Source organism: Quercus robur, chromosome 2, assembly GCF_932294415.1.
Source record: "Quercus robur chromosome 2, dhQueRobu3.1, whole genome shotgun sequence".
Taxonomy (NCBI): domain Eukaryota; kingdom Viridiplantae; phylum Streptophyta; class Magnoliopsida; order Fagales; family Fagaceae; genus Quercus; species Quercus robur.
In genome coordinates this window covers 82,395,496-82,416,558 of record NC_065535.1, presented here as the reverse complement: position 1 = coordinate 82,416,558, position 21,063 = coordinate 82,395,496, and the positions used below count along the sequence as shown (strand labels likewise).

The 21,063-nt window shown below is 34.8% G+C and overlaps 2 protein-coding genes across 2 annotated transcripts; both read right to left on the bottom strand.

The window, feature by feature from the left end:
- Window positions 1–444: 444 nt before the first annotated feature.
- LOC126715353 (uncharacterized) lies at window positions 445–4,051 on the bottom strand. The gene is made up of 4 exons (XM_050415925.1): window positions 3,056–4,051; window positions 1,242–1,406; window positions 1,096–1,147; window positions 445–1,007 (listed from the first exon to the last, which is right to left on the bottom strand). The coding sequence occupies exons 1-4, from the start codon at window positions 3,310–3,312 to the stop codon at window positions 918–920; spliced, it is 564 nt and encodes a 187-aa protein (XP_050271882.1). The 5' UTR covers window positions 3,313–4,051; the 3' UTR covers window positions 445–917.
- A 3,514-nt stretch (window positions 4,052–7,565) lies between these two features.
- Window positions 7,566–20,406, bottom strand: LOC126715352 (mediator of RNA polymerase II transcription subunit 17). Its single transcript, XM_050415924.1, has 8 exons — window positions 20,042–20,406; window positions 19,477–19,672; window positions 17,276–17,389; window positions 16,979–17,064; window positions 9,150–9,522; window positions 8,587–9,051; window positions 8,180–8,500; window positions 7,566–8,032 (listed from the first exon to the last, which is right to left on the bottom strand). Exons 1-8 carry the CDS (start codon window positions 20,128–20,130, stop codon window positions 7,706–7,708), a joined length of 1,971 nt encoding a protein of 656 aa, XP_050271881.1. The 5' UTR covers window positions 20,131–20,406; the 3' UTR covers window positions 7,566–7,705.
- Window positions 20,407–21,063: the final 657 nt, after the last annotated feature.

Below are 21,063 nucleotides of genomic sequence, written 5' to 3'. Positions count from 1 at the left end.
ATGAACACAACGTCCAAAGCCACAAGTCAAAGTCTGCTAATAAAGTCGCTGAAAGGTGTGTGTGCGTGTATATTCATTCTGCATGTTCATATGTGTCCATACACGTGAAAGAAAATTCACAATTGCTTCCTATGTGAAAATGGGGCAAGGAAAAACAAAGTACGTTTTGAGTTGGGTTGAAAATTTCTCATCTTAAGAAGTTGGAGGAGTAAGTTGAAAAGATATCCCAATTCTGACCCAAACTGAATCCATGCACCAACTACCCAAAAAAGAAACAAGATAAAAAGGACCACTGATTCATTAGTAGGCATTTGGGTTCTGTTTCTTCAATTTTCAATCGAGTTAGCTTTTAAAATCTCAAGATTCAACGTATTTAGGCAAATGGTTCAACAAAAAATGACACCACCTTGAGACTAGAGGGACCCCAGTAAGTCAACAACTTACTAACAATGAAAACTCGATTTTATAACTAAAATGAAATCACAGCCTCCTATTCCAAAGATGAGTTCTGAACAAACTCAAAGCATCAGAGAACAAAGATGCAAAGCGATACTAAAAAATTGATCTGAAAGAACCGAAGAAGACTAGGCAATGGGTATCAACTCAGCAGAAAACTAATTTCATTTCAATGAGACCTTTAGCTCTGGGTGTATAAGAAAAGTTGATGAGGTTGTACCATCATCATGTATCAATCATCAGGGTCCGGTTGCCGTGTAAACCGTGTAAAATAAAAGCTGACTGATTAAAAAACAACCAGCTTAATCATCGGTAGCACCAATATGGCCAACAAGGGCTGGAATGCTTCACATAATGGAGGACAAAATTTCAACCTTTAATCCCTGCAACCAATTACCCATGTTTGAGTTAGCAACTCTTCATCTATGTCAGTATTCTTTATCGCATGCATCCCAGGAGGCTTAATCTATACGGAACATATCGTATTGTGGCCTGAATGTCCCAATCAAAATTTGGGGGAATATAACCATGCCGGCCATAAAGAGTGTGAACTGCAGCAATGAAGAATAATTAGACAGTGACCACCAATGTAAAATATTGCATAAAAAGGCATGCACAACCAAAAGCATGGTCATATACCAGAAGAGGAAGGCTCAGGAAACTCCATATTGGCCACAAAGCAAAACACAACCTGCAATAGAAAAACTCAGCAAAACAGGATTATTTTGAAGCACATAAGTTAACCAGATAAGTTTAAAAAAATTAAGCACAATGGTTCCTCTTACAAGCAAAATGAGACGAGTCCAAGAAGGGTAACGAACGGCAAAACAGATATACTTGTCAGTTCCCATTTTTCATCAAACCTCCTGACACTCCAAATTGACATACTTGAATAAACGAAGATGAGAACATTCAAACCGACACCCAACATCCCAAGGTATAAAGGTGTTCTGCAAGAGAAATAAAGTACATATAAGATCACAGACAACAGAAGCCAAACCATGCTCATTAATAAATACTACTATCTCAGCAATGGCCTTACAGCCTAGTGGTGCTTCAACCCATTTTAGAAGGCTACTTATGCAGCCATGGGTTATTCAATAATTTGTCCAAAACAAACTTTTTGACAATTGTTACAAGTGGGGGAGGGGGATTTGAACCTTGATTCTCCTTATAAAGGAGACCAAGCAATTCAACTGAGCTACAAAGCTCTTGGCCATACAAACTCAATCCAGTAAAGATGTATAGAATGTATGAGCTCTCATCCGTTTGGACGTGAGATCTGAGCCTCATGAGCCCACCATTTATTCTGAAAAGCAAATATTAATTGCAAAATCATTCAAATTATTAGGGGAGAGAGATGCTAGTATGAACATAATTTGGGAAACAGAGCCATTAAAAAAACTTAAAATATACAATATAAAAATTGCATGTACATAATGATTTTGAAAGTCCCTTAATAGTATCCATGTACCGTACAATTTACAAACTTCATTGATAAGTCAGAATCCAGGCCTCGAGGGCTGCTATGAACCATAAAGTTCCTCATTTTTTAAACTTTACAGTGTAGGCCTCAAAAATCCCAGAGGTAGTAATTGGTTTTAAACAAGCCTCTAGGCGTAATCCTAACATATCAACTGACTAATCATCATAACAAATACAACTTCAAGACAACTAGAACTCATGCAATTGTATGCGAATTTTTACCTAAAATTGGGCCTTAAGTAAGCTTCCCATAATCAAAACTTCACCGTAGATAAAGTTAACAATAACCCGATTATTGGAAGCACCTGTCCAGAGCTACATGCCATAGTTATAATGATATCACGATTGTGCAAAGACTAAATTACCAGAGCCAATCGAGTCTATTATAAGTAAAACAGTACTTGTATTCTGATATTTTCATACCCTAACACTATCAACTACTAATATTTTATATAGCAAATACTTCTGATATAAAATAGACTTCAAAATCCAATTAGAGCCACAGTATTGCATATACAGTTTAGATTAAACTTAAATAAACCAATAATGGTATAAAAAAGACTCCCATAGATACACACAGTCTACTCCAACCCCGCCCCAAACAACAAATCTACAGGGCATTCAATAACCAAATAGAAACTAACAAACTGAATCTGAGTTTCCAGCTAGTTATACAACTTCTTAATTGGATGCATACATATTAATTCAGCCTTGTTGCCTTGGCCTAAGAATTGGTCAATTGGGAATTAAATGAATCTCGAAGCTAGGCATACACCCAAACTTGAGAGGCATACTCACATCCACATTTCAATTTTCATAGTGACTAATAAAATCTAAATATCTTTTTTCAAGTGTTTTCCATGCCATTCCATATTTTACACCATTTCAATTGCAATTCATTATATTTCCAAAACATTTTGAAACTAATTGAATGACACATTGTACGATCCAAATGCAAAAGTTCAATAAGATTTAACAAAACAGCCAGATGATACCTAGTCTCTCAAGCAATAAAAAAAATTGACATTAAAGAAATACAACATAACCAAACAACCAAACCATTAATGTGGATTCAAACTAAAAATAATAATAATATTTAGGCAAAAACGATTACCTTCTGATTCGGCCATCATGCAACAAGAGATATATCAAATTGGAGCGCCGATCACCATAGTATATAATAAAGACTGCTGAAGCAAGCCAAAGGAAATTCTCCAAAATCTCAATCCATGTCCGGTTTCTTGGAACTGAAGGTGATGTAGGACGTGTCCTCGAGCATGCATCATCCTCAAGGTCATCACCACTCGAGGCATACCCCTGGCTGTGCCTCTGCCTCATATATCCACCCCCAGTTGGGGTCCCGCCTGACATAGTGACACAAACTAACGCCAACTAGAAAAAACAGCATGCAACACAAGAACCTTCCCCCAGAATCAACAAAACCTCTCCTATCTCCAAACTCACAGATGAATTCAATTCCTCAGGAATCTAGTACAAGAAAACCAAAAGCAACAATCTCCCCACAGAATCTCTCCAGTTCCAAAACCCACTTATGAAATCCAATTTCAAAAATCCAGCGTATGTATGTTCACTACTTCACTACTCTTAATAACTCCAATGACTATCAGGTTTCAAAATCTACTATAATCTCTAAGAACTGAATGCATAAACCACAAAAAAAAATTGCAATAAACTTCACGTCTCCAATACCAAATTCCCAAACACCACATCAAATCAAAACCCCACAAACTAATCAATTCAAAAAACCACAATGGAATTTAAAAAAAAAAAAAAAAAAAACTCCCAGTCTCCAAAACCCCAATCCAAAATCCAATTTTTCTCAAAACCCTTATCAAGAATATATTCAATACAGAGAATCAAAGACCCAGAACAAGAATTTGAAAACAAAAGAGACAAACCCGTTATAGAGAGTCCAACGTACTCTACCAAAGTAGATGAATGCTTCTGATGCTTCAAACCCACATTCTAAACGGATACGATATCAGAGTCTCTTCAATTCCCACAAAGCAAACCCTTCGGTTTCTTCAAATTCCCACTGATCAATGCAAAGAAAGTAGGAGTAGTAATAAGAAGAAACCAAACCAATATATTTTTATTAAAAAAAAAAAAAAAAAAAAAAGGTGTAATACTGTAATTAAATGAAAGCTATGAAGGGTAATCTCGTAAATTAATGGTGAGAAAGAAAGAGTGTGTTTGTATTTGTCTTGTAAGGCGACGAGAGGGATCTGTGTGACGGAATGTTCGGCTTATAATTAAAAGGTTTTTTTTTTTTGATAAGAAGTTGGGAGTTTGTGTGTGCAACTGATGATTCGTTTCTTGTAAGGAATGTGTGTGATTTCGAATCTTCTATTTAATATTCATTTTTAACATTTTTATTATTATTATTATTTTTTTTTAGAGAATTTCAACTTATGACATCTGTTTTTTATTATAGTTTGTTATCATCAGACCAAGACATTAATTGATTTTTTATGTAAACAGGAATTGAATCTCAAATCTCTTATTCAACTATTAGAGTCTTTACTATTTCAATTTTGTTTTTGTTTTTTAAACTTTTTTGTTCTTTTTTTCTTTTTGGTGATAATTAGCTATAGATATTTGTTTGCTTGGTGGTGGTGGCTAAAACCAAAATAGTCAACGATAAGAATGTGTCAAAAATGTGATAGTTAAAATGAATTGTGTTTTCTATTAGCCTCCAAATTTGATTTTCTTTTCTAACTTTTTCGAAGAACTAAGGAAAATAAATGTGATAATTGATGGCTCATGTCACGCAACTTTGCTAGGTGTTCGAACTTTAAAATGGTTTTTTTTTTTTTGGTCAGTAATGGAATTTTCATTAAACTTAATAATTAATAAGTCTATTACATCGTAGACTAGCTTTATCAGAAGCTATTATACTTTCCACCACAGACGGCGGATACAAAAAGATAACAAAAGAGTCTACACTGCTAGCACTTTAAAATGGTTTTTGGTACGTTATTTGTCATTAGAATTTTAGACCTTTTTGCTAAGTTTTCAAGGCAACTATATAATGTTGTGCTTTTATAGCTCATTTTTTATGAGCAAGCAGGGCATTTGGTGGGAATTGAGGAGTGCTTGCTCACCTCTCTGGATTACTTCCAGCTCAAGCTGCCTTAAAAGAGGGAATGTTTCCTTTAAAAGAGTTCGATTATTAAGTTGGATAAGTTCTATCCTATCCAAAATAATATTATTGATTGGCGTTGACATGATTGAAACCCTTTATTTAGATAGCTATTATATAGCTAAATCATGCTTAGATATGGATTAGCAAATTTTATTATAGAGCTTATTTGTTTTACTTACCTTAACATGTCACTTAATTTTCTTCCTTAAGCTTTTAAACATCTCATTTTTTAGGAATAAATATATTTTACGAAGTTTGTTGTGTTTTTTTTAATAAAATAATAAAAATAAATTCATTTAAACACAGTTTAAGAGGTCAAAGTTGTTTGACAAGGTAGAAATGTGGAGGTTAACATTTAACGAAGTCTATAATACATTTTATAAGTTTTGATATGTAGGCCTGTTTGAAATCCGTTTATTTTGTTGAAACTGAAAACTTTTTACTGAAAATACTATAAATAAAAGTAAAAGTTAGTTGAAATAGTACAGTGGGACCCATGAATAGTATTAAAAATGCAGTAGAACCCATGAATAGTAGTAAAAATAAGCTGACAAAATTAAGTCATGCCAAACACACAAGTAGAGTCCATTTGGAAACAGCTTCATTAGTTGAAACTGAATTTTTTTGGCTAAAAGTACTGTAAATAAAAGTAAAATTTAGTTGAAATAGTACAGTGGGACCCAAGAATAGTACTAAAAGTGCAGTAGGACCCATAAATAGTAGTAAAAATAAGCTGAATAGTAAAATAAGTTGGCAAAATTAAGCCATGCCAAACACACACATAGAGTTCATTTGGAAATAGCTTCATTAGCTAAAACTGAAATTTTTTTGCTAAAAGTATTGTAAATAAAACTAAAAGTATTGTAAATAAAGCTAAAATGTAACTAAAATAGTACAATGAGACTCATGAATAGTACCAAAAAGTGCAATGAGACACATGAATAGTAGCACAAATAAGCTAAGTGTGCGTTTCGCATTGATTATTTTTGCTAGCTTATTTTTGCTACTATTTAGCTTATTTTTGTTACTATTTATGGGTCTCACTATACTTTTTGATACTATTCATGAGTCCTACTATACTATTTCAGCTAACTTTTACCTTTATTTACAGTACTTTCAACAAAAAAATTTCAGTTTCAACTAAAGAAGTTATTCCTAAACAATCTTTAAATAGTAAAAAAAAGCTAGTTTTTTAGCCAATGTCAAACACAACCTTAATATCCAGATGCCTTATAGCTCAAATGGCACTTCTTGGTATTTACAATGGAAACATCTAAATTCAAATCCTCTCCCATGTTATAAGTTATATTGATAATATAATATTTGCTTGGTATCCCGTAGTTTTTTGATAGCTTATCCGTTAAATATAAGACAAAATACGTAGTATATATATTGTTTTGTAGCTTTATGTTAAATGTGAGACAAAAATTTAAAAGTTAGTTTTTTTTTTATATAATAAAAAAAAAAAAAAAACTAGTATGGTTAAGTTTTAGAAAAAAAGAAAAAAAAAACAAAAATCTTTTTACCAAATCGGACATATAATAATGCTTTACAATGCAATTACAGTCTAGAAGAGAAGTAAAATATATATAAAAAAAAATTATTTAAAAAAGGGTCAGGTGGTAAAGATTGTCTTTAAAATATTTGGTGCCAACAAAGATGATTAGGTGGGGAAAAAAAAAAGATGAGCCTTATGGGAACTGCAAAGTAAAATAAAAGGAACCATGCAGATACATAGGCTTGAGGGATTCGACGACAAAAACCAGGCGAGGACCGTGAGGTATCCCCCCCTTCGCGGGGCAAGCAATCATGCCCACCATGACATTACTTCCAAAATATTATGAACTATTGCTTTCCACTTTTGCACCCATTAATTAAGGTTTTACAGATCAGATTATCTCAATTTGTCTAAAAACTAACATTTTATAATAATTAATTGATATTTAATTAGCGTCTGGACTGCGTTCAACAACAAGCACGTCTTACACGATCATGTTCATCTCTTGAGTTGTCATCTAAAGTAAGTTCCTCATCTTGAAGTCATTTTCATTTACCACGTATTTAGCTTTCCATTGGCCGAATTGAAATGAAAGTGACCTGACCTGATATTTTTCCAAGAATGAAGTTTCTTTGTTAAGCTTCTTTCTGGCAAGTTTTGTTGTAAGCAATTGTTCCAGAAATATCACATCAATCTCTGCTGTCAGCGACATTCATTTCTTGTGTTTACACTGACCTTTTCCAGATTATGAATGATTTGTAAACTAAGAAAAATTCTACAATCACAATTATCCTATATGACTGATTATGATTGATGGAAAAATAGTGATGAGTTCATGTGAAAGTAATAAACAATCAAACATAATCTACCACATAAGATAATTGTGAAAATGGTCGTAAAATTGGTGTGGTCCTAAAGGTACTCAATACTCATAGACTGTCATTTACGAAGACTTCTGAATTGGTTGAGATTTCAAATCTGAAATTAAACTAAAAATTAATAAAATAAAGCTGAAATTACATTACATGCAACAACTGGCGCCTAAAGAAGCCACAAGGAGCTTCTCCAGTTTTTGAATGTCAAGAAAAAGATGTGGAAGGTCATAGGCTACCACCTCCACAGCACAAGCTCACCAAATCCATCAGTGTTGAGTACAACACATCTAGGGACAAATGGCCTAAAAACTTCTTATATTCTGATGCACCATCAGCAATATCTATATGAAGCTCTCTCTCCTCATTGAAACTATCATCCATAACCAACCACCAGGAAATGCATCCTCGAGTATCTTCTGGGTCCACATGTGCCACCAGGCTAAGTGTTTCGCCCTGCTCCAGCTCAAAGGATAAGCATAAAAAATCTCGATTCACCTTTATTCCAACCAAAAGAGCTTCCTCATGAAGCCAACCAATAATCTGGCTTGCAACCTGTTCCAAAAATTCACTATTATTCCAACTACACAAGAGGAAGTGCATGGTCACTATATGTTTATATTTACATACAATACACTTGCATGCATTTACTCCTATGCTAGATTCATACATGTATACACCAACTCTAATGTAAAAATCTACCTGTTGCAGAATTATCACAGAAAGATCTGCCAAATCACAATTATATCTGTTCATAGAGGAAATTTCTTCTGAATTCCCTTTGAACAGGCCAACAACATTAGGAGCACCTTCCCCTTCTACATTGATGCAATCATCATTTACCACCACCTTAGTCCGGAACTGAGACTTGATAACATTCTTCACACGATGGTTGTTTGATGTATGGGCTAGGCAGCCTGCATGAAGAATGGACTGAGGAACCTTCATAAACAGTGTCCATGAAGATGTCCGAGAATGCCAGGTTGGATGAGAAATCAACTGGAGATATGGGACCCTGCAAACCTACAGATATCAAGTAAAATTTACTGAGACTCTATTAAGGGAAAAGATAGCGTTTAATTCATGTCAAAGAAGAAATAGGTCTATACCACAGTATCCAGCTCCATTAGAACTTTGTTTGAAAAGATTCTATGAGACAGTGACATACAGAAATGAACCAACAGACCACAACCATCCTTTGCCCCTTGACCAGATATTCTATTACCAGCGTAAATGGGCCTATCCTTTGCTCTTAGGAAAACATGTTCATGGAAAATCTGTTGTAGGTATATCTCATAGCTAACACGATTGGGAAGCCCCCACTTTTGCTTAGGGGTATCCTGTTCTTCCTCTGGTAACATCACTCCATCCAATGTATCCAAAGGTAAAATTGCATTATCTAAATTTTGGGTGCCTGAACTTTCAACTGTTTGATCTCCTTGACTAGATGGAGTAATAGATATGAATACAGAGGTTCCTTGACCTATGCTCATCTGTAAATAATTTTCTTGTATGCCAGTCACATTGACTCCTAAAGATGGGTTAAATGCTTCACGACTCACCAAATCAAACACCTGGACAAGATGAACCAGGCGTAAATAAAAGTACCAAAAAAAGTTACAATGAAATGTAAAGTTAAAGATCAACAAGAAAACAGAAAAAGAAATAAGACCTGCTCGTCAAAGATTGCCTGATGAACTTCACGAAGGAGTGAATGTGTTTCTTTAACACACTCATCATCACTTACAGATTCTTTCTCACTTTCCCTTGTGGAACTGGTTTTCATTTTAAATGGTTCCCTCAGAGAATCATCCGTATGCGGACCAGAAAAACCAAATTGAAGAGAGCGGTATGAATTGGGAGGTAAATTTATTGAAAGCATGCCTGCCGAGTCATGGTCAACACGAACAGTAGATAGAGATGATGGACGGAATACAGCTGCTGGATCATACAATGAATTGTCAAACAGATCAATTGTGAAGCCTTCACTACCGGGAGCTGAAGCAGCCCCACGCTGCCGTTTAACTTTCCAGTTTTGCTGCAATCTATCCGCTTGTCAGGAAATGACATAGAGATCATCTTTAAATATAGTGTATTCTAGTGACACTATATTTTATAGTAATAATTTATACTGAAATATACATGTGTGTGTTTGGATTGGCTTCTGATTTTGATTTGCTAAAAATGAGTAGAAGTACAATTGTACCTAAAAAAGTGAGGATTTAAAAAACTGTATATAAGCAAATAAGCTAAATAGAATGCTAAACCAAATGCACACTTAAATTCCTAACTTTGGCCCAAGTTAAATTTTTGTTTGTCAAACTTAAAAGGTTGAAAATTTGTTCCTTGAAATATGTTAATATATAAAAGGTATCAAGTTTTTCTTTCCGCCTATTTTGTTAAATTTATTCCAGGCCATTTCAGCTTTTTAACATGCCACATATGCAATTTTTTGAATGGCAGATGAACAGAATGATGAAATTGGTTCCTTCTAAATTTTTTAGGGACTAAAATGCAGCTTCTTAAATTTTAAAGAAAGAGATGGGGTCTCAAAGCTTTGAGACTTGAAATATATATATATATATGAAAAATAGTTATTACTCCTGTAACGTACAACGTCTGTTTTTGACTTTCCCGCAGGGTGATTTTAAAGTAATGTAGTGTAATCATTTATATATAATATAAAAGTGAACGTTTGACTTTTTGTTGACTGCTCCTTATTGTGTCATGTGGCTATATAAATTTGTATCACGTTTACATTTAAAAACACTGAAAAATTGTGCCTTTCCGTATACCATAAAACACGGTTTAAACAAAACGGTGTACCATTTGGTTTTTAACCTTTTCATCACTATTAAAAGCCCAATCTAAACAATGATAGGAACAAACTAAGTCAGATTGAAGGGCAGAGGAAAAAAAAAAAAAAAAAGAAGAAGAAGATTTCATATCCTGAGAGGCAAGAGAGATACCACCAGCCTACCGCCACTGTCAGATGACTGAAACCGCTAGACAAAGATCCATAAGGTGTGAATAGAGAGATCAGAGGACTGGTAAAGTTTTCTCTCTTTTTACTTTACGTTTAGGTTTGGGTATTTTGGTAGGATTGTTTTTAATTTAGGTTTGGGGTAAGATTATGGTTTTTATCAAGGCATTTGAGTTAGAATTGGTTTTGTTTTGCATATTTGTTGCTGTTGAAAGTCAGAGATCTGAGACCATAATGCAGAGATAGAGTAAAATCTGAACCTCTGCCCATCGTCAGACTACCGGAATCATTACTGGTAAAGTTCTGATTATATTCCTATTTAAATACAATATCCTACTTCTAGCCAAATACAATAATCCACATTTCTATCTGCCACCATCCATACACCAATCTTCCTCTCCAACTTTATCCTCTCTGACCCTCTTAAGAAATTTGAAATAAACACTATCCGAATATCACTAGATGCATTCAATCATAACAAGCCCTTGACTTCTCAATGGCGCATTGAAGACATGCAATGAGTCAATATTGTTTCATTAAGGTATTTCAGAATTTGATTTTTGTTTCAATTTATTCCATTGTTACTTTTAAAACCAATTTCAATGCATGTAAAGAATTAAACTTTAATTGGCACTCCATATACTTCCAACACACTACTCCTACAGGAAATGATGCAACCCAAACCCAACATGATTTAAATCGCATCAGGATTGAAAGCTTGAACAACCAAGGTCAGATTGAATGCAACCACTGGCAGTGCCTCATGATTGGGAGCAACTACGGAAATGTTTTTGGTATTTAACCATCTTCTCCTTTCCAATTTGGCCAGCCTGGGTTTATACATTTTTTGTTTTGATAAATTGTTGTCAAGCTTTATTGCAAATTTGAGAAATTTTTTGAAAAAACACACTCATAAATGCTAGATGTGAATAAAGGTCCCAAGTTCTCCCGTTTATAATTTCTGCTGCTTCATCCTCTGTTCTTCTTCTTCATTTTTCTCCTCCAGCCCAACCCAGGTTTAGATAACTTTACTAAAAGCAAAAATAGTTTCACTTTTCATAGACGCAGACCATCTGCTTGATATATAAAGCTTCCAAAGTATTTTCATGACCAACCAAAATTAATAGCAAAACAAGGAAGCTGGCTTAAAAAAAAAAAAAAAACTAAATAGTATATAGGGTGAGTTTGGTTCAGCTTTTTGAAGTTGGGTTTTTTGAAAAAGTTGAGTTTTCAAAAAATGTATAATGAAAAAGTGATTTTTCAAAAAGTTGAATGTTCGATAAAAACTGTTAAAAAGTGTTTTTTGAAAAAGTTGGTGTTTAGCTAACACTTATAAAAGTGGCAATTTGAGGGGTAAATTACCAAAAAGGACAATGTATATATAAGGGAGTTTATTTTATACTTAAATCAATATTGTAAAATTATTTTTTTCTTACCAATATTAACTAATAATAACTTACCACTTAAGATTTATTGTGAAAGTATTGTGATAATTTATACTGATTTTAATTTGAACGTACTATTACAATTATTTTTTTCTCACCAACATTAACATAACCTACCACTTAAGATTTATTGTAAAAGTATTGTGAAAATATTATGACAGTATTTCTCAATTTTAATTTCTTATTCTTTATTTTATGTTTCCCTTATTTTATTTTATTTTTTATCCTTATTTCCTTCTTTTTGTTCCCTCTTTTTTTCTCCTTCACACAAGTACCCTTAATTTTTTTTTTTTTTTTCCTTCTTTCATCTTTTTCCCTACCACTTCCTCCACACACGTGCCCTTACTTTTTTTCTTTATTTCCTTCTTTCGTCTTTTGCCTTACCACTTCACACTCCAGAACGTTCCACTTCTCTGCATATCTTTTTTTTTTTGACAATTCGAAAGCTACAAGGATCAAGGAAGAGAGAAGATGATGGTGATGATGAAGAAGAAGATGAAGATGATTGAAACATAAGGAAATCCCTCATCTCTCTCCTTAATTCTCAAATCCCTTAAGTCTTTGCCACCATTGGGTTTGTATTTGATTTTGATTTTGGGTTTGGGTTATGGGTTTTCAGTTAATGGTTTAATTTTGAGTTGATTTTCTGTGGATTTTGGGTTTGATTTTGAGTTGATTTTGTTTTGGGTTGATTTTGAGTTGGGTTTGGGATGGGTTTTCGAATAGGGTTTGAGTTGATTTTAAGTTGTTTTGTGTTGATTTTGAGTTATTTTTTGTTTGATTTTGTGTCTGGATTATCAAATGTTGAAATGGGTTGTGGTGGTAAACCGGTGATAGTTGGGTGGTGCTATGTTTGTAGCAACACGGAGAGGGCAGAGCAGAGAGAAGAGATGAGAGGCGTGAGTGAGCTTTATTGAAGGGTAATTTGGTAATTGCTCGAAGAGTCCAACAGATAGCTGAGAATGCGCATGGACTTTTTCTAAAATGGATCTCCAGAGCTCCATAATGGTTTGTGCGTTCTCAACCTTGGCCAAAACGCAACTTTTTCCAAAAAGTTGCGTTTTATGCTGAACCAAACAGGCTTTCCACTCCAACTTTCTTCAAAACGGGCTTTTTGGGTCCAAAACGTTGAAACAAACGGGCACATAATCTCGATGATATGATGTAGAGCATTAGATCAATTAAATTTTGGTATTGATCAATTTTAAACTCATCCACGTATTTATATCTTATATATATATATATATATATATAAAATTGAATACTAATTTTAAAGTTTGGGTACCATGCAAATTTGCATAAGCATGTGCCAAAAAAAGTTCATGGTGTTCTTCATGTCTCTATTAAGGTAAGTTTATCATTAAAAAATAACAAAAGAAGTCATAGGACACAAATTTTCTGTCTCTTTATGTGTTTAGTATAATATGGGTGATTGAAATGCAATGTAGCAATTAAGTACCTGGAAAATAAAAGGTGAATTGGTAATGGGGCTTCTAGCATGTTGGCAAGGCAGTTTTGGTCGTCATCGAAATGGGTATATATGGTTGATGGTTCCCCGTTGCTTATTGTGGTGCCTTTGGAGGGAGAGAAATAGTCGGTGCTTTGAAGATAAGGAGAGATCCATATCTGACTTGAAACTATTTTTCTTTAGAACTATAATGGATTGGTTGGCTGCATTGCGGAACCAATCATTTTTATCTTTTCTTGATTTCTTAGATTCTTGTAATTTTTGTTCTTGATTGTTTCAACCCTTGTACCCTTCCTGTGTACTAGGGTGTTTTTTTTGACATCAATAAACTTATTACTTATCAAAAAAAGCATTTTGGAGTACATGGAATTAAATAACGGTGTCATTTTACAATTTCCTTTACCATGTACTGATGTTTTTTTTTTTGATAAGTAAAAGTTTATTGATCTCAAAAAAATGGAACACCCTAGTACACAGGGAGTGTACAAGGGGTCAAACAATCAAGAACAAAAATTACAAGAATCTAAGAAATCAAGAAAGGATGAAAAGGATTGGTTCCGCAATGCAGCCAACCAATCCATTAAAGTTCTAAAGAAAAATAGCTTCAAGTTTGATATGGATCTCTCCTTATCTTCAAAGCATCGACTATTTCTCTTCCTCCAAAGGCACCACAATAAGCAATGGGGAACCATAAGCCATATATACCCATTTCGATGACAGCCAAAACTGCCTTGCCAACATGCTAGAAGCCCCACTACATATTGCAGCATAACCCAACTCACTCCAAACAACCCGAACACCATAGCCCACATATCCATTGCAACCAGACAATGAAGAAAAAGATGATCAACCGATTCCCCCATTACACTTACACATTTAGCACCAGTCTAATATCCAAACCTTCCTTTTTCATAAATTGTCAATCGTTAAGCATTTCCCTAAAGCAACAGTCCAAACAAAGAAAGCTAATCGAGAAGGAATCTTCTGCTTCCAAATGCTTTTCCAAGGAAAACAATAGTCATTAGGGCCCACTAAGAGATTGTAATAATCCCTAACCGTGAAGTCCTTCTCTCTAACAGAGTTCCAGCACATTTTATCCTCACCAAGCCCTCTAACCGACGCACCATATATGGTGTACTGATGTTTGATTTGATTACTGAATGAATTGACTTAACTTCTTCTAAAAAAATTCAGGTCCATCCTATATTATACCCAAACAATGGCAATTCATTATTCTCACAAGTCCCAACCAGGCGAAGCATAAGCTTCAAATGCTCTAACTTTTGCTAATTTTCTGTTTTGTGAAGCTATTGAAGCTATGTGTTTGAGACTTTTCAATTCATGCAACAAGATTAATATTTTATATTAATAGCTATTTGTTAATAGGTGTTTGACAACTTTAGAATATGAATAGTTTTAGGTTAAATAGGTAAGACAACTTTAATTTTTGCTTTCTAAATTACTATTAGTGATTTATCATGTTAAATTGGTAGTTTATTTGTATATTAATCAGCTACAATGATGTAATGTTATTCTTTTTTTTCTTTTCTTTTCCTTTTTCCCTAATTTGTGAGGTTCAATTCAAATAATTTCGAATTAATCCTCTGAAATTAAATTCAATACAAAAACACGCAAAATCTAATACAAGAAAAATCTAAGGGTTGCCAATGCCCCTCATACAGTTAAAAAGTCCCTCATTTCTCCATACAAGCCAATGCCAGAGGGCTCCATTGCCCCTTCAATGCAGCAATGCTCCTAAGGTTTACCTCAAAAGGACCTCTAAGATACTTAGGCCATTTTTATTACTTGACCATGTGTAAATGGATCGATTTCACTACCAGGGTATTTTTTTCAATGTGAAGGAGTTGCTTCATATTGCAAAAGCAATAATAGTTAATGACGTGTGTATGTTAGGGACTATAAGGCCAAGGGGAACTTAAAGAGACTTTTGGCCTCATGTAATATACTTATATTGTGAGCTTCAGTTGCTACAAGTAGCATTCACTAATATTTGTCTTTTAGCGCTTTATCACCATTGAAATCTTGGACCACTCCAAATACTTCTTCCTCATCAAAAGGTTTGTCCAACCAAGTGGCATCTTCCTTAGAAATTCTAGAAAAAACAACCTCATTCAAAAGAGGTCTGTGGACCTCATTCTCCGTGTACAACTGCCTATAGAAATGAGTAATGCACCCCTCAATGATCCCCTAATCCGTAGCTAACTCTCTATCCACCATAAGCCTATCGATAGTATTGCATTTTCTATGCGAATTTGCAATACGATGAAAAAATTTTGTGTTCCTATCTCCCTCTCTAAGAAAAAGAGCCCTAAATTTCTGCCTCCAGCAAATTTCTTCCAATATAGTTGTTTTTTCTAGCTCTCCAGGAATTCGATCCTTATCCCTATTTTCCTCCGCTGAAAGAACCTAGTCATCTTTGATAACTTCCAACGCATTAAACTCCTTCCATAAATTCTGCAACCTCAAACCTATATTGCCGAACTCCTCCGCATTCCATCTTTTCAAATCCAATTTCAACAACTTCAGTTTGTTAGCCAAAGCAAAACTAAGAGTTCCTTGGAAATAATAGGACTCCCACCATGAACTCACCCTTTCCAAGAATCCCTCATCCTTTAACCACATGTTCTCAAACCTAAAAGGTTTGTTGCCTCCATGTAAATTCCCACCCTCAAGAAGGATAGGAAAATGATCCAAAAGCAACCTAGATAGACGGCATTGACAAATAGATGGAAATTTCTCCTCCCAATTTGTGACACTAGAAACCTATCCAATCTAGATCTTGAAGCAACCTCTCTAGAATTAGACGTGAAACTCCCCCTAACCAAAGGCAAGTCAATAAGGCTTTGCTCAGAGATAAAAGCTGAAAACCAATGCATAGTTGAAGTGAAATTTGCAGAACTCGAACGTTCAGAAGGAAACTGCACCACATTAAAATCACCTCCCACACACCAAGGCACATCCCACCAACTACGTAGGCCAGCTAACTCCTCCCATAAGCAACTTCTATCTCTATCACTATTGGGACCATAAACACCAGTGAAAGCCCAAACAAAATGATCCACCACATTTTTGAATTTACAAGAGACAGAGAAACGGCCCACCGCTTCCTCCACCTTATCCACAACCCTGTTGTCCCACATCAATAAAACCCCACCTGAAGCACCCACGGAGCCTAAGTAGAGCCAATCTACATGTTGACCTCCACCTGAAGCACCTGAGCTTAAGTCTTTCTTCTTTTTTACTCTTCTCGAATGGTGTCTTGTTTTACCATCTTTTTCTTGTTTTTCCCTTCCTGAGTTGCTAGATCTTTGTAATTTGGTTTCTTGATGGTTTTGCCTTTTTGTACATTTCCTATATACTAGGCTGTGTGTTTTTTAATAAAATTTTTATGTTACTTATCAAAAAAGAAAAAAAATTACATGGTATCTTGCATAATTGCTTAGCATATTACTTTAAAAAAAAGATCATATTCAATAGAAAAGATAAAAATAACACAAGCATTCATTAGATTTCATTTTCAGTAATTTTTTGGTGCATTACATGGGTTAGTGACTAGTTTAATAAAGTAACTGAGACAGACTCACCTGATTAAAGCACCATAAAATCTTGCTTCCCTAGCAACCTGCTGTTCCAAAGCTTTGGCAGATTGCTTAAAATATTTACCAAGATGCTGCATCGGAAACAAAGAACAAATAAGAAAGAGATTTTCAACAATTATCTGAAACAATATCAAGATGAAAAGGCAGTTTATCAATTCATTTCTTTGCAGAACACTGTTACCATATCCTACATATGTAACTTTGCCTCTAATTACATTAGAACATTTAACACGAATTGGAAGGACAGGAAGTGCAACATTAGTATAGCAGGAGAGAGAATACCCTGAAGCATTGTAGCTTGGTTGCTGCGGACACTGAAAGGTCAGACAGTACTTCATTTGGCAATGGCTTTGGCCTGGTCATTCCAGCCACTGTTACTGCATCATTAGCTTCAACCTACACACGTTAATTTAAAGACAAATTATATACAGAAAACAAGTCCTCATTCATCTTTCATGGCTAGTAAAAAACTATTTCTTTTCCAAGGACTCCTTCCTTGGCTAAGATTCTCAGAATTGATAACCTTCACTGCCGGAAGGTCTGTGTGGTCGAGTGGTGTTACATGTGCAAAAAGTCTTGGGAGACTGTTGATTATCTGTTCTTCCATGGTATGTATGTTAGTGAGCTACGGTTCCAGGTCTTCTGTTTATTCAGGGTGCACTGGGTTATGCCTTAGAGTATCATTGAAAAATTGGCATGTTGGAAAGGGAGTTTTGTTTAACAGGGTATTGGCACTGTTGGTGTGCAGTTCCTCTGTGTCTAATGTAGACAGTCCGGAGGGAACAAAACCATTGAGCATTTAAGGGTTCAGAGGCTTTCTATGGAGCTGAAACCAGTTTTTCTGCATGTTTCTTAAGAGTGGATGGCTGTGTTTTCCACCCTCTCCTCTCCTTCTTTGCTTACTTTCATTGATAGTTGGTTGTTTTTCTTGAATTTTTGTTCTCTAAGTACATTCTTGTATACTAGGGTTTTTTTTTTTATGAAATATTTATCATTTTTTTCCCACAATGAGTGTTACCCACAATACTCATGTGTCTATTACATCAAGCAAACTCCAAACCAAAATCAAGCACTTGACTAAAAATTTATCTTAAGGTTTCACTTTATGGCATTGATGGGTAAAATCTAAATCCCTAACCCTCTATTTACTTGCAAGGCAATGGATGGCAAAAATAAGCAGCAGTATCAACTTTTAAAATTTCTCTTTCCCGGCAAGTAAATAGAGGGTTTAGGGTTGGGGTGTGATTCCATCATGTCTTACGTGGATTATTTGGATAGAGCGCAATAATTGCATGTTTGAAGGGATAGAGGCCTCGCTCTCGGATATGAAGTTGTTCTTTTTTTTGGACTCTGTATGACTGGATGGAAATCTTAATTTTTCTTTCTTTCTATGATATGCTAGAGTTTTTAGATTTATGTACTTTCATTTGATTTCTAACAGCCCCAGTACACTGACTGTGTACTGTGGTTGTGCAACCGATCCAGTAGAGACGGCTCTTGATGTCATTAGGAGCCAGCTTGACATGAATCACAAGCCTCATAATAGGGTCTTCCTCCCTTCTGCCTTCTTTAGTTGAACAAAATGTTAACAAATGGCAGGGATCAATGACAAATTTTTGCCATTAAGTCTACTGTTCATATAGAACAAGTGTCTATACTTTGGGGTATATCATGCAAATTGTTATTTATAGAACCTAAATGTTGAATGGGTATTTAATCTTCTTCCCAACAGCTGATTTGTGATTGACATACTGCATGTTGCGATGTCCACCTGTAACACCTTGTTTGTTGTAGACTTCAGAGATGGTAAAGGACGCATTTGTCAGCTAGGAAGGTAAACTGAGTGAAGATCTTGTGGGTTGCTACTGGTTTTGAGGTAATTAATGAACTGAGCCAGGTTATCAGTTCTCGCTCCACCTTTTTGGCTTTTAACCAGCTGCTTTTCTTTATCAACACTACTGAGTATCCACTGTTTTCTTTGTTTTAGAAAGTGGACTTGCAACCCATTGATCCTTGGTTGTGGCTTTGTCATGCTAAGGGTTGTTTATTCTGATGGGTTGCAGATGGAAAGTTTCTTTGTTGTCTCATTCATTCAACTATTAAAAGTCTTCTTATATATCAATCAAGGTTGAGCGCCGAGGTAAGCAATCGCTGTCATTTAAATTTGCAACACCCTCAAAATTGGCATTCAAAAACAAAATACAGTGAACATAATCATTACTACTCATCCCTATCATGGTTACTACACAAGATTAGAATGCTGATCACATCAATGTTCCAACTTTCATTCACACTATTTGCATCAGCAAAAGGACTTGTTTTTCCATATCGTTGGCAGTCAGATACGTCAAAGCTCTTAATTCAGCTCTAAAATTCATTCTTCAACTAACAACAATAGAAACCTAACAGTTATCTCTAAAATCCACAATGCAATACACAAACCACATTAGATTGTAAATGTAATATATACGAGAGTGACTCACAGTGTTGATGAGATCTATGATGATAGAGAGCTCCTGATGAGCCAACTGCAGGTTCTCCACCATGCCCTGCCATTGCCACGGCTTTGAGCTCTCCTTTGAGCTCTTCTTCTGCTTCTTGTTATCATCTTTCTCTATCGCCCAAGCAAAGTCAACTCGCCGAATCAGCGAAAGCCTCTTCTCATCATAACCTACATCTCTACATAACAGAGGGGAAAAAAAAAAAAAAAAAAAAAACTAAGCTTTCCGTTTGGTAGCTGAGAAAACTGCTGCAAACAGTTAAGAATTTGATATTCGTTAATTTTAATATTACTTGACTGCTCGATTGTGTTCGTTAGGGTTAATTTTAGAACCTAAAATCACTGAATAAACAGATAAGCACAATTACAATTACATGAATTATAATATTCGCTTAATCCTTGTGTTTGGGAGCCGAGAAAGCTGGGGAAAAGGGATTGAGAAATTGAAAATTGGAAATCTTAAGATGAAATAGTTAGGTTTAAAGTTGTTATGCAACATTTTCTCGAAAGGCAAACGGAGTTTCAGGAGGGGAGAGGAAGAAGCTTACGGAGGGAAATGTTCGAGGCCGTTTTCCTCAATGGCGTCCAAGCGCTTGACGGGAAGCCTGTCCAGAGAAACTTCTAGTTTGCTGTCCATTTTCTCTTCCAAATTTTCCGGGAAAATTTTAGAGAGAAACCTAGAGAACTGGAGGTGAGCACCGAGTTGGGACTTGGGAGCGGGACTTTACTCTTCACTCTCCCACGAACACACAAACTAATCTGAAAATCTAACAACCCAGTGGAGGGTGACGTCGATGCAAGATGGATTGTGTAACAGTGCTAGGAAGAGATGGTGATGAGAGAGGGGGAGAAAGTGTCGAGAGTTTCTCGGGAAAATTATTTTACAAACTTTTGCCTTTGTTTTTTTTTTTTTTTTTGACAGAAAATATTTTACAAATTCAACCAATTATTTTACCTCTAAACAAACACCTTCTAAAAACTTCAAAACAAACTTAGTTTATGGTATTTAAAATAAAAAATAAAAAAGTGACAATTTTTAATAATAAATTTTAATAAACTTGTATTAATAAAATTTACGTACAATTTTTATTAAGATTATCTCTGAGTTTGGCTAATATTAGCCAGAACCAAGATTTTTTTTTTTTTTTTTTGGATACAAGATCCAAGATATTTCAAAAGTGACAATCTTGGCTTGCATTTGGCATTGGTAAAAAAAAAAAAAACAGTTTTTTTTTTTTACTATTTAGCTTATTTATACTACTATTTAGTTTATTTTTATTATTATTTATGGGTCTCATTGCACTTTTTAGTACTATTCATAAGTTCCACGTTACTATTTCAACAAATTTTTAGTTCAGTAAAAAGTTTTCAATTTCAGTTAAATAAACTGTTCTCAAACGGACTTTTAGTCTCTAAACTGTTACTTATTTTTCTACTTGGTCACGGTAATTAGGAATCAAATTGGTTAGTTTTGGAGATATCTTAAACCTGACTAACATAAAACCAAACCTAAGGGATTGATTGTGTTTTACCCTTTTTATTACGGAATAGTCGATTTTATATCCTTTAA